The sequence below is a fragment of the Spea bombifrons genome, chromosome 2 (genome assembly GCF_027358695.1).
Source record: "Spea bombifrons isolate aSpeBom1 chromosome 2, aSpeBom1.2.pri, whole genome shotgun sequence".
NCBI classification, from domain to species: domain Eukaryota; kingdom Metazoa; phylum Chordata; class Amphibia; order Anura; family Pelobatidae; genus Spea; species Spea bombifrons.
Window position 1 is genome coordinate 117,082,878 of NC_071088.1, and position 13,616 is coordinate 117,096,493.

Sequence of the window (13,616 nt, forward strand, 5' to 3'; positions counted from 1 at the left end):
GGCAGCAAGTGAACATTTTGTCCTCAAAGTTGATGTGGTAAAAACAGGGAAAATGGGCAAATGTAATTGTGATGGCTAGACGACTGGGCATTAGACGTCAGAGCATCTCCAAAACTGCAGCTCTTGTGGGGTGTTCCTGGTCTGCAGTGGTCCAAGGTAGAAAAAGCGGTGAACCAGCGACAGGGTCATGAGCGGTGAAGGCTCATTGATGCACGCATGGGAGGTAACTAGGATTTAACTGGCCCTCTTGATGCCAGCCAACCCCTGCCAATAGGTCCCAAATGTAGATAATAAATATTGTTAAATCACTGCTATCACCATGCCTTTGACTATACCTGTTTTAAGTATCTCTCTTTGGCCTTTTCCAATGGTGGAAGGTCCTGTAAAATGTCATCTGGTGGTTAATCCAGTCTGCTGAGATCCTGTATGTCAATGAACCATACAATTGCTACACGTTAAACAGCTTCCAGTTTCAATGTAATTTTTCGGTCTAATTTTAAGACGGGTTGCTGCGCCTATGAAAAGTACTATGTATATTGTACTTCAAATCCTGCCGATCATTGAGGTAAATGTCACTTGTAATACCTTCATACTGAGAAACACTTGGGTATCTCTCAACCAAGTCGACTAGGGAAATATTATTGTGAAAAGCTTTTTTATGCTAGTTGTTGATAGAGGTATGTTATAATTCAGTAGGGTAAGTGCCGTAAAATGTCACTATTCCAAAAAGGTCAACATTATAATTTTCTTCTTTTTCATGCTGTCTGTCAAAATTCCCCTATGACGTACTTTCTTTAAACCTATGCATACTAACCTCAGCTGTATGAAAAGGTTTGCAGTACAGTACTCTAGAGCAAAAGTCAGCCATTTTTTTCAATTTAAAGGGACACTCAAGCCTTCATACACACTTTACAAAACATAACAACTATTATTTATATAGCACATTCCTCCCAGTGGGACTCAAAGCGTTTTTTTGTGCAAAATTGCAGAATGAAATAGAATCAGCAGATAAATAACAGATGCTACAATTAATGATACTCGTTTTATTGACCTGGGAAGGATGAAGGGCTGAGTTGACCGGCCGGCATTTAAACCAGTGATCCTGATGTTTGAACAGGCTCTGCAGTCACATATAAACATAACACATACGCATACTAAATGATAGCTGAGAGGTCCTCTGAAATTTTTGGGGTAGCCCCCCTTACAATTGCATAATGCACCATATGCATTTTTCCCTTTCACCATCTCCCTACTTCAAGCACCCAATCAGTGGCACAAAATGACAGACCATCCTAAGACTGGTCTCCCTGAGGAACGTTTTTCCTTTTTTGCATATGCATTTGCAATTACTTAAATGTACTTTAATTTACTATAACGTTCAAAAGTTTTTTTGAAAGGAAATCATTTTTTGACCATTAAAATAACATCAAATGGATCATAAATACAGTGTAGATAGTGTTGTAAATGACTATTGTAGCCGGAAACCGGTGATTATTAATAGAATGTCTTCATAGGTGTACAAAGGACCTTTATCACGCCAATCACTCATGTGTTCCTATGGCACGTTGTATCAGCTTATTCAAGTATAAGTTGAAAAGGGCTAAATGATCATTAGAAAATGGCTCTGTAAACATGTTCACAAATGAAGTGTCTGGAAGATTAGTTGGTGTAGCAAGCCTAGAAAGCTACCATGATAACAGCATTCAAGGGGCATTAAAATGAGGTGAAATTACTGTGTATTGTGAACTAATCGAAGCCTTTGGAGAACAACCTTTGGCCTACAGAAGGTTGTGGCTGCCAAGGTGCACCTACAGACTTTGAGAAGTTAGCTAAAACTGTTAAACCTCTCCTTTTCTAATATGGCTATTGCTAAAGTGTGCGCCCATTGATTTTAAGGCACCTGTGATATATATATATATACCTACATTGACTGCTGATAAATAATACAGATTAAGGGAAGCTTTATTTTGTATATTGAGTTAAACTTTATTTGCGTTTGACTGATTTTCACTTGACTTTTAGCTTTTAAATATTTATTCAGACTTGTGTCATCCCAGGGATGAATGCTGGGCCAGCTTTTATCTTACTTGTCAGCTTTTTATTTTCTTCTGTGTCTGCTTTGTTTATGACCTGAATGTGCTCACTTTTTCTAGCGTCACTTAAAAGGGGCAGCCATTGTTAAAAAGACTGTTTCACTGATCCCTGTGTTACTGCGAGACGCTGCTTAGATATTCATCCACCTGGTGCCTACTGACATAAGCCCAACACATCTACCACTTACCTCAGTGATTAACCCAGTGACTAAAAGTATAAAATGACAAATAACACTGATGATATGTTGTTTTTTGTTTGCCTACCATGTATCAGGTTACAAAACCTGTTGGCGTGAATGTTATAGCCCTTTATGTAAAAATTATAGTAAATGAAAAATTGTTTCTATAGCCTAGGTGTCTGCTCTAGCGGCCAGACTCCCATTTAAATGGATAGAGGATCAGCTTAAGTAGCTTAGTGTGTGGCTCTCCAAGGACCCATTCCACTTATTTGTAAAGAATACCCCCCCCCCCCCTAAGCTTCAGCTCTGTCCCAGATCAGGTCCACCTCTCATGGATGGGTTGTATTAATGTGTTCAAAATGAATATCTTACTGCCCCTACTTTGGCTCTTCCAAATTATCCATATTCTACCTCCAAGCATTATTAAGCCCCTTCTGGCAGCCACTGTGCACTTGGAGTTCGAGCAATGCTTCCAACATGTCACACTTCTGAAAGGCAATGTGGTCTTGCCTTCTTGAACCCTAAGGTATTATTAGGCATCTTACTTCCTGTAGATTGGACATGAGATATAGGGGAGTTTGGTTGAGGTCTCCCTGCCACACTGATGGGGCTGCCACCCTCACGTAGTAAACTATTGGTGCACCATCATACCACTTTTGTACAGCAGCTATCCACATTACCACCCTTCATGACCCATATTATGTAGCAACCACTCTTTCTACATAACATGTCAGGATGAGGAGTTAAACATTCACAGGCCAGGGTATATGCGTCCACATGTGTTAGGTCAAGACTCGTTAAATTCTGGGGAACAGCTACCCTAGCTCTCTTCAGCACTTAATATACAGTATATACAAATTGGGAGCTTCTACAACACTATTCCTCTTAAAAACAATTTACATAGAGACCTCATAATATTCAAATCCATTTGTAAGCAACCAGACTTGAGCATAAGATTTCAGTGATATACTGCATGTTGCTGCTTGACAAGATAGTACCCTGCAACCATTTATATACAAGGCCCATATCCTTATACACAATGTAACTTAAAATATACTCTCTATGCCCAAAGTCATTTCTGGGGAAAGACTCATTGACAACACCAGGGGGTGGTCCCTTAGGTTCATGACCCCAGTGGATTTCTGATAACACACCAGAACCCCACACTAGAAAGGCAAGAAAACAAACCAAGAATCATTGCTAGCTCTGGCTTGTGACTGTAAAACAGGCCAAGGACAGGTGGCTCTGGTCTGTAATCTGTAAAACCAGCTGAGGTCAGGACTGGCAGTGTGGACTCAGGCATAAAAGACAAGTGGAAGTTAGTAAACAGGTTAATTCCAACAGACTTGTCAGATTTGCAGCAATCTAGAGAACCAATGTATCTGTCTCTTTGTAAGAACTCATGGATGATTGAACTAACTGGTTTAACTAGTGAGGATAACAACCGTGGGATTGCCTGAAGGTGGATTATAAAGGTGAATGACAAAATATCTTGTTTTTGAATCACAATGGAGAAAAAAGTATTTAGCCCAAAGAGATAAGAAGCCTTCAATGGTGTTTTGTTTTGACATGGTACACTTTTTGGGGATATATATATAATATATATGTATTACTTGGCTACCCCAAGCCTCAACTGTTAAGCCAGTATCCCAACCTCATGCTGACGAGTCCCATTAAGGACGAAACAGCTGTCCGTGACTGGTGAGCTGGCTATTGCACCTCACCCGAGTTTTGTCTAAAGGCTGTCTTGTATAGCGGGCAATTACTTTCAAGGGATCCATGTATAAAGTGGATATAGAGGCAAAGGTGATAATCGTTAGCCTTATTTGCATGTGCCTACCCAGAATCCCTTGTGGTTGTGGCAGCACCATGATATTTCTGAGGGAAAAACAAGCCTTCTGGCTTGTCTGGTGTCTAATTATCTTGTTGGGTTTTAACTCAAAACATCTTGTATTACAGGTCATCTAGATCATTATATTAAGTTATATATATACCTAATGCTCACATTTTAGGACTACCATCTGTTAGGTTATACCGGTATTTTGTACACTTGCGTAACATGAACACTAATCAAAAATCAATATTTGCTAAAATCTTAGTGCTTTGAAGATTCACCAATATCTCTACTAATCTAACACTAATCTAACTCTACTAATCTTCCTACTCAAGGCCAGATCCCCTCACAGAGGAGATTCTAACCCATTGTCTTTAAGTAAAAACTTTAAATGCACCCAAATAAGATAAACTAAAATATAAAATGGCAATTGCTTTGTAATGTATGTATGCTTTGTCTATGTAAAATTAGATAGGACTCACTAAAATTGGGGCACTAAACAATATATGGCCATACAGTGTGATGGAATGCCCAATATTTATGGCTTAGATAGATGTTTTTTAAATGGTATTTGTTGGGTATGCTTTGTTTTGTGTACATATTGGTCATTGTTGTTCTAGCAGCAGCCCAGGAATCAGAATGTGTATGCCTTTTATGCTTTTTAGGTTGTGCGCTCCCCTTTCTGTATATTTTTTTTTGTAGTGCATGTTTGCAGGTTCTGACCAAGCCTTAGGGTTCAGCAGACCCTCTTGCCAGACAGGTGCCTCATTAATGGTCTCCACGGAAGGCTTTACATTGCTTGAGAGGTTAAAATGCAGTGCAGTCCCATTAACTCAGCTTTTTGGTAAGCGATATATCCATGAAAAATTAGACTAGCAGAAGTTGAGGTACTTTGGCATAGTGTCCGGCTAAGCAATATATGGCCATATAGTAGGATGGAATCCCCAATATTTATGCCTTAGACAGAGGTTTTGAATGGTATTTACTGGGTATGCTCTGATTTCTTGCTTATGTCTGTTGTGTAGTGGCCAGAAGGTACTGGGCATCTTGTTGAATGAAAAACTTGTTACACATGTCATTCCAAAAACATCAATCCCTTGGATCAGGAAGCATGGAACAATGATACGGTTTTGTGATTTGTTTCTGACACCATGTCACTTGTAGCCTGTTGGGGAGAAACAGTAACGTGTCCATGTGCCCAAGGTAACCTGAGCTCATAACACTTTCATATGACCATGGGGGTTTTTCTTAATGCGCAAATGTGGAATTAAGGTAATTTAAGCCAGCATGCAGTACCTTTCTGAGAAGAGCACTGGGATATGACATATGTCATATCCTGGTGTTAAGTGGAATTAACGCCAGTTGTGAAATAAATATATATCTGGCTTTAGCTTTGATGCTTTTTCCAAATCTCTTATTACATATATACACACCTACGCACCACTTACACAGATGCACAACTTACGCATTATTGTGCTCGCTCAAACCTTACTTTCAGGTCCACCACTACCCATTTGCACATACAGATCACCCTCATTTAACGAAAAGCTGTCAGTCGACAATCACTCTGTTGAAATAAAAATGTGTTCTTTGTTAACGTTTATGGCTGCAGTATTTGTAATACATGCAAAGATATATTATGTGTAATTATGTGTAATTTACTGTGCAACGGTCTCCTCGTATACCTACTGTCAGATGGCTGTAATCAGCATTTCCTGTTGCAATGGCGAACTCCAACGTCATTTTGTATTCTTCCGTTGATCTAATTGGTAGTTAAGTGGTTTGGCCATTCTAACGGCGCATGTTATGGTGTAATTACATGATACAGTTGCTTACTACTTACCGTATTTGCTCGATTATAAGACGAGGTTTTTTTCAGAGCAAATGCTCTGAAAAATACCCCTCGTCTTATAATCGGGGTCGTCTTCTAATCAGACCTCAAATAGAGGTCTGATTAGGAGACTAAGATCCAGATCCCCCGCACCGCTGCAGGGGACCTGGATCCTCCTGTCGTCGCCCCCCCCCCTCCCCACACACTTACCGGTGCTTCCGGAGGTGAAGTTGGCAGCGGGGGTTTGTATGCGTCCGTCGCAAATACCTTCCCCGACTGTCAGAGATCAGAGTTCCAGAGTTCCTGATCTCTGACAGCCGGGGAAGGTATTTGCGACGGACGCATACAAACCCCCGCTGCCAACTCCACCTCCTTCCGGCTGCCGCGGAATGAGACGTCAACCCGCTGCCCCGGCAATACAGCAGGAAATTGGAAGCACCGGTAAGTAAGTAAGTGTGTGTGTGTGTGTGTGTGTGTGTGTAGGGCATTTCTGGAATGCCTTACACCCCTATATGCCACTCTGGCACTTAGGGGGTTAAAAGGCATATTATGGGGCAGAGTGGCATATAGGGAGGTATAAGGCATTTCAGGAGGCAGAGTGGCGTTAAGGGGGCATTTAATAGTGCACTCTGCCTCCTGAAATGCCTTATACCTCCCTATATGCCACTCTGCCCCATAATATGCCTTTTAACCCTCTAAATGCCAGAGTGGCATATAGGGGTATAAGGCATTTCTGGAGGCAGAGTGCTCTATACAATGCCTTTTAACTCCCTTAATGCCACTCTGCCTCCTGGAATGCCTTATACCTCCCTATATGCCACTCTGCCCCATAATATGCATTTTAACCCCCTAAATGCCAGAGTGGCATATAGGGGTATAAGGCATTTCTGGAGGCAGAGTGGCACATAGGGGGTCAAAAGGCATACCATGGGGCACAGTGGCATATAGAGGGTTAAAAGGCATATCATGGGCCACAGTGCCATATTGGTGTGGCAAGCCTGGGGGCAGATGTGCGTAACTGGGGGACACTTTGGAAAATACAAGAAATAAAAACAAAAAAAAAATATTTTTCTCAATCATAGCTTTTATTAAAAAAAATAGTTTACATGAATTAACATTTACTGGTAAAACTTTTTTCCTTTAGGGTCGTCTTATATTCAGGCTTTTTCTTTTTTTCCTAAGTTAATATTCAGATTTTGGGGGGTCGTCTTATAATCAGGGTCGTCTTATAATCGAGCAAATACGGTACTTTTGGTCCGGGGCATTGAATTGCTATGTACATACTGTGTACAGAAAAAACATTCTGTACTTTCTGACTACAACTAGTCAGGTCCATGGAACCAAGCTCCATCATTCCTTGTACTAGACGAGAATGATCAAACCTTTCCCAGAAGTCATTACTTTTTAACCTTATAAAATGTTGCCTAATTCATAATTTTAGCAAAAGCAGAAACTGTTGCTTTGGTACAACCAAGCACCTCTTTTGGGGTGTTAGAGGCAACGGAGATGTTGTCCTTTGGTAGTGAAATAAATACATGGTAATAAGATATACACATAATTTCATAAAGCCAATTTTTTTACAGATTACATTTTTACAACCCAAATTTCTCTTTTTAACAGGTGCGCTGTTTAGGGTAATGTAAATTGATTCAAACTATTATATGAGCATCTTAATTGCGTGGTTCTGCTGATGTAGCTTCATGCTTTGCAATTAAAATGATACCTTTAGGCAAGTTTACAGGTGTATTCTTCCTTTAATTTTATGTGATAGCTGGTAATATACCACAATACTTTGCAGCATTTTCATGAATAATACATTTCATTTTCTTCTCAACTTACTTAAAAATAAATGTTGTGTTTGTTATAAATGACTATGCTTCCTGTAATGTTATAAGAAATTTTAGAGGATAAAGGAATAAAATTATGCATATTTCCATTTATTTGGAGGTCTTCATAAATTCCAAAACAAATTGCTAGGTATTTTCTGTAAGTTCCATCAGATGACAAAAAGAGAAGAAAAGCTGAGAAGAAAATCAAAGTGGCATCCACATCTTACAGTAATATAGTTAATTGGGTTGAAAAAAGACATATACTCTATCAAGTTCAACTTTTCCACAAATCTATATTAGTTGATCCAGAAAAGAGCTGAAAAAACGCACTTAGGCAGTAATGTCATCTCAATGAGAAAAATATTTCTTGTTGACTCCAAGGCAGTAGGACTCACCCTGGATCAACATTGCCCTATCTACCTTTACTCTTGATAACCTTGTATGAATTGCAAACCTAGAAAAACATCCAAACGGTTTTTGAATATATTGATTGAATTGGTCAAAACAACTTCTTTTCCACAAGTTTCTAACAGTAAAGAAACCTTCTATGTGTTTAAGATGAAAGCTACTTTCCTCCAATTTTGAGGGATGCCCGCGTGTTCTCTGGAAGGTCAACATCTCCTACACAACTGATATTTACACAAGAGTAAATGCGGTGTAGGGACATGGAGACTACCTTGTCCTAAAGGGACAGCCACTTCTTTTTTTAGAATAAAATAATTAAATTTTATTGATTTCCATTAATTTAGTGCTTTTTCATCGAACCCATTAAAATACGTTGCCATTTTAGTTGAATTTATTTTACTTAGACTATAGAAAACCTAATCAATTATCTACTATGTGTGGCTAGGGACAGATTTATCAGGATCCATCTTTAACATAAGTAAAAAAAACAATGAACACAAATATTATGATCACAAATATCAGAATGAGGAATTTGTGTCGCTTTTGTATGGGTCTCCTCCATTGATCAGCTAAATGGTAGTGCCGCCTTTGTCTGTGGACAGATCATAACTGTATTTAGAGCAATAATGTATGGAGCAATGTATTTAAGAGATCCTGGTATCCTTGGGATTTTTCCCAGCTTTTTAATCGGAAACGGCTGTTTTTCATGTTATTCCCAGTTCCCAAGTACACCATATTTAGGGCTAGGGGATATATACAGTACTTTGTCTAAAAGCTAAAAACCTATGAAACTGGGTGTATGTAAAGTGCCACACACTGTACAGAGGTCTCTAGGTAACAAGTGTTAAATAAAAGTACAATATATTATTTATTAAATAAATAAATGAATGAATAAATAAGCAGTCATTCCCCTTTGTGTATTACAACCCAGCTCCAATATGAGACATGAATCCCGATCCTCCTGGATTTTAAATTATAAATACTGTAAATTCACTAGGCTTTTAAGGTTGGCTAATCTATAATTACCATTGTAATATATACTTATATATAATATGTGTACTATTTAATAAAAATGCCCAGTTATATTATATATATTTATTTTTTATAGCAATGCATTATATATATATATATATATATTGCAATACAAAATAATACCTTTTTATTGTCCTTTTTAAATAAACATATATATATGTGTGTGTTTGTATATATATATATACATATATATATATATATATATATAGATATATATATATATATCTATATATATATATATATATATATATGTAATACTGGAATAGCATAGGACAGGGGCTCACACACAAATTAGTGTTTTTACATATCATTGTGTATCCATGTAAATATATTTTATGCTATTGCAATTATGCATGCTTATTGATAGGAATAATTGGGATTTGACACAATGTGCACAGCCAAGCACACTTTGGTGTGGAAGGAGGGGAGGGCTGAGTAGGGAGGGGGGTCCAGGCTGGATCCACTTAGCCGATCCTCCTCTCTGCTCTGTGTGCATCGAAGACAGGAGGAGACAGGGGGCTGGCAGAATCCACCAACCTCAGAAAGCGAGAGGCTGAGCAGCAGATCCCTGCAGAGATCATACAGTACAGGAGATGGAACCCAACAGTCCCAGGAAGATCCAGTTCACTGTCCCGCTGCTTGAACCTCACCTGGACCCAGAGGCAGCAGAGCAGGTGAGGCTGGGCACAGGTCCCTGAACTGGGATCTACTGGGTGGATAAAGGATAAATGGGGTGTGTGGGGGGGGTCAACTCACTGCCATATACCCATAGGTAGCAAAGAAAGTCACAGCCTGTCACTCCTTGTGCTCCCATCACACTCGGCCAGCTGAAAGGTGTGATCAGCAGCACCTGGGGTGAGAAGTGTCCTATCCCTTTAAAGTGGCGATTGCATGGGGGGGGGACAGATAGCCAAGGCAGAGGATTCAATCAGATAATAGAATTGTGTTTGAAAGAGGATGAAAGAGGGATATAAGAGCGAGTGGCAGATGCATTGGGGTATATATAGAAAACAGCAAGTGAAGAACTAGTAAATAAGGAAAGGTCACTGAGAGACAAGGAGGGAGATGGCAGAGGAGTGAAGACTGCACAGTAAAGGTCACAATGTGAGAGCTCCAAACTGTAATTAAATACTGCTGGGGGGGAAGGGGGTGCAGCTGGGGGCTGCTGGCATCTCCCAGGGTGCTCACACATGAAATAAGGTCTATGTGACTCCAAACCGTAACAGTAATGGGTGGATGATGTTTTTTTAGTTTATATGTCTTTGTGGGTTTAGTCAATAATATTTTAAGATTCTAGTTACCTGTTTCATAAGAAACATTGTAAAATGTGCATGTATTTGTGTCCTTAAGTCAATCTGTAAGGATATATACCGTGTATAGCCAGTAATGTAACAGTTAATTTTATATATTTTTGGGGGAATGGAGGTTAAAGTGGTTGTATTTATGACACTTGTCATTGTAGATGCTTCGGTTATGGTTATGCTAGGAGAAAGTCATATGACGGAGTACCCTTAGTAATATCTTACATTAAAAATAAATAGAACATTAAAGCTACATACACGCTTTCGGATTCACGTTTACTCGGCTAGGGAGCTGAGCCAGGTAGACTTTCATTTAAAAGGGCAACACTTCAGAGAGTGGTCCCCACACCACAACACTGAGTAGGTCAGTAGAGTCTGATAGAGATTTATTATTATGTTTTATTCATATACAGCTAACAATTTACAATATGATAAAACTAGAACTGACAGACTAAGAGGAGCTGATACAGAAGGCAGAGGGGGCTCTGCTCACAATAATGGGATGGGATCAGCTACTTCTCTGTTGGTGGCATCCTAGCTTCTTGGCTCTCAGCTCGTATTATGAAGGCACCAATAACCAGTGGTGATTCCCTAAATAAATAGGTACAAGATGACTTGAGTTTGTGTTGTCAGTCACAGCATGGTCCCTGTTTGACATGTTCTGGGTTAAACATTGCTGATATGCCATACACAATGAGGTTTAGACCCTGTACCAGTTGAAAGGCAGTAGTGTTCTTCAAACTGTCCCTGAAACAAGTCACCAGCTTGTCACTCTGATTAAAATCAGAGTTGCTTTCTGGTGGTTGCCGGATTGAATTTTTTTGTATGTATATAGCAATGGGGAAGGTTTGAAAGGCAACATTCATGGGACGTGCTATTGGTCGCATGTGTAGGATGGGTGCAAATGTATTGCAAATGTTTCCATTATTTTTTTACGCCGAAAGTCCAGTTATATGTTATAAAGTGAAGCAGTGAAAAAATGTCCCTAGGAGCCACAGTGGGTCGCTGGATCCTCAAAGCTGGGGATGGACTCCCTAAAGCAATATGTGACCCCTACCATACCTCCATGGCAAAAGGCCTGCAGGAGGGTCCGATCATATTAGTCCCCCTTAAAGAGGGGAACCACTTAGAGTCTTCAAGGAGAGGCAGGATCCCAAAAGAACAAAGTACCTCCCTTACCAAAAAAGCAGAATCTCCTGGGGATCCGGCTCCACTGTTGGCTTTCTCCAGTGATGAGAAACTGTGTCTCAGTAAAATATTTTGTGTAAGAAATCAGTTGACACATGTGCACTGTTAACAAAAACAAATGGTGAGGGCAATAGAAAAATAAAAAAGCGATACATAGATACACAGCTTTGGGGCAAGGTAAAGAAAAATATAACAAAATGGCATGGAAGGGTCTATCAGTGTGTTCAACATTTCCACTTTAATTTACTAAATCTTTCCCACGGTGTTGAAGAAAGACAGCAGGTGTAATTGTGGCATGTTTTATAGATATGTAGGTTTTATTACATGACATCATATGTATGTCCTCCAGCATGGGTGTCTCAAGGAATACCTTGAGACTTTACAAATATTTAAAAAATTGTAGGTCAGTACAACCCCTGCCATAGTTTAGGATTTTTCTTACTAACATATAATAAATATTTGCAACAGCGAGCTATTTTTTATATGTCATTTTGCAAATTCGTTGTGAGCGAGAAGTTAAGTTTGGTATCTTTTCGTTAACATATGCCTGAAATGTCCAAAAGAAAGGCTTAAGACTGCACTTATTCCAAAAAAGTGACAAGGGGTCACTTAATAGAGTATATCATTTCATCTATACATTAAGCTAGATTCTATGCTAGCAAACGTATAGGTAGAAAGTCATGAATGAAAAAACGTGTCCTGCTATAGCATGTACTATACCAAGTTTACCTTTAGATTCTAAAAAGTACGGATACAATATATTCCCCTTTGTGATGTTGAAGAATGCTTAAGCTTGCATATAACATTAAATTAAAAGTAGGAGAAACAAGCTTTCTGGGGAAATACGCACAGCGTACCTGGAATGTGTAAATTCAACTTATTCTGATGAAGGGTCCACTTTACCCTTACTAATCCAAAGACCTGATCGAGGTTTGTGGCATGTGTGATTCAACTGTGAACTGTCCCCAAGGATTTTCTATTCAGCCCATACCAGAGGTGAATCAGTCGAATACATTCATTAATTATTATTACCGTTGGACATTGAGACATCTGTATCATTTTCCCTTCTCCACTGGCTGAATATACTGTAACTAGGAAGTGTAACCAAGAAACCAAGAAGCACATGCTGTGTAATACAACAAGATCAAAGGGAGTTGTGGCAACCAATTGCATATATGCTAGTTGAACATCAATGTTTAGCTAGCCTGGATGTGATTGGCTGTCGCTGCTCCGGTTGACTTTAGCGGTAGTGCTAAAGAGCATGTACTTAAGTACACTTCCTGCTTTCAGGAAAGACACCAGGGGAGGGGAGATGAGACAAAAGTCTACTAAAGTAACTAAATAATGCATACGCTGATTTGCATTCAGTAAAATGTATTGGAATGAATGCAGAATATTCTGATCTAATGTAATGAATGCAGAATACTAATCTTACATGAAAACAGGGATGGTGTGCTTCCTTAAGAACATAAGAATATGTTTAATTTTGCCTTTTTTACAAATCAGATGCAGGAGAATTGTCCTTTTTAAATGCTTGTAGAACTCTTTATCTAATTCTCTTATCGTAGGCATTTTTTCTAAAAACATTTTGTTATCTGCAGGTTATTTCAGATGTCACAGATTACTCCTGTCTCTTCTCAAACCTTAAGATTGCACTAAAAATCTTGGCCATCTAATTAATTTAATATTAAACACAGCTGACAGAAGAAAAACCTTGCGTTTGCTAATTTAAAGCTATAAAGGTTTTCCTGAATGCTGCTTTTCTCCACATACAGTGACTAGACTCCATTTAATCCATTATTCCGTATTGAATATAGGAATTGCTATAAAACATGATCTATATTTTTGTTCAGCTTTCTCTGTAGCCTGACAAGCGCATGAAACGGCCAGGTTTTTCTAAGGAAAGGATTTAAAGAAATACAAT

The 13,616-nt window shown here is 39.0% G+C and overlaps 1 protein-coding gene across 2 annotated transcripts in view; it reads left to right on the plus strand.

Moving 5' to 3' along the window:
- The first annotated feature begins 9,709 nt into the window (after positions 1 to 9,709).
- The window catches only part of PPP1R1A (protein phosphatase 1 regulatory inhibitor subunit 1A), a 55,162-nt gene continuing 51,255 nt past the window's right edge, over positions 9,710 to 13,616 (plus strand). For both annotated transcript variants that reach the window (XM_053455931.1, XM_053455932.1), the window contains exon 1: positions 9,710 to 9,877. In XM_053455931.1, the coding sequence (XP_053311906.1) occupies positions 9,797 to 9,877 (81 nt within the window). In that variant the 5' untranslated portion in view covers positions 9,710 to 9,796. The remainder of the gene's footprint in view (positions 9,878 to 13,616) is intronic.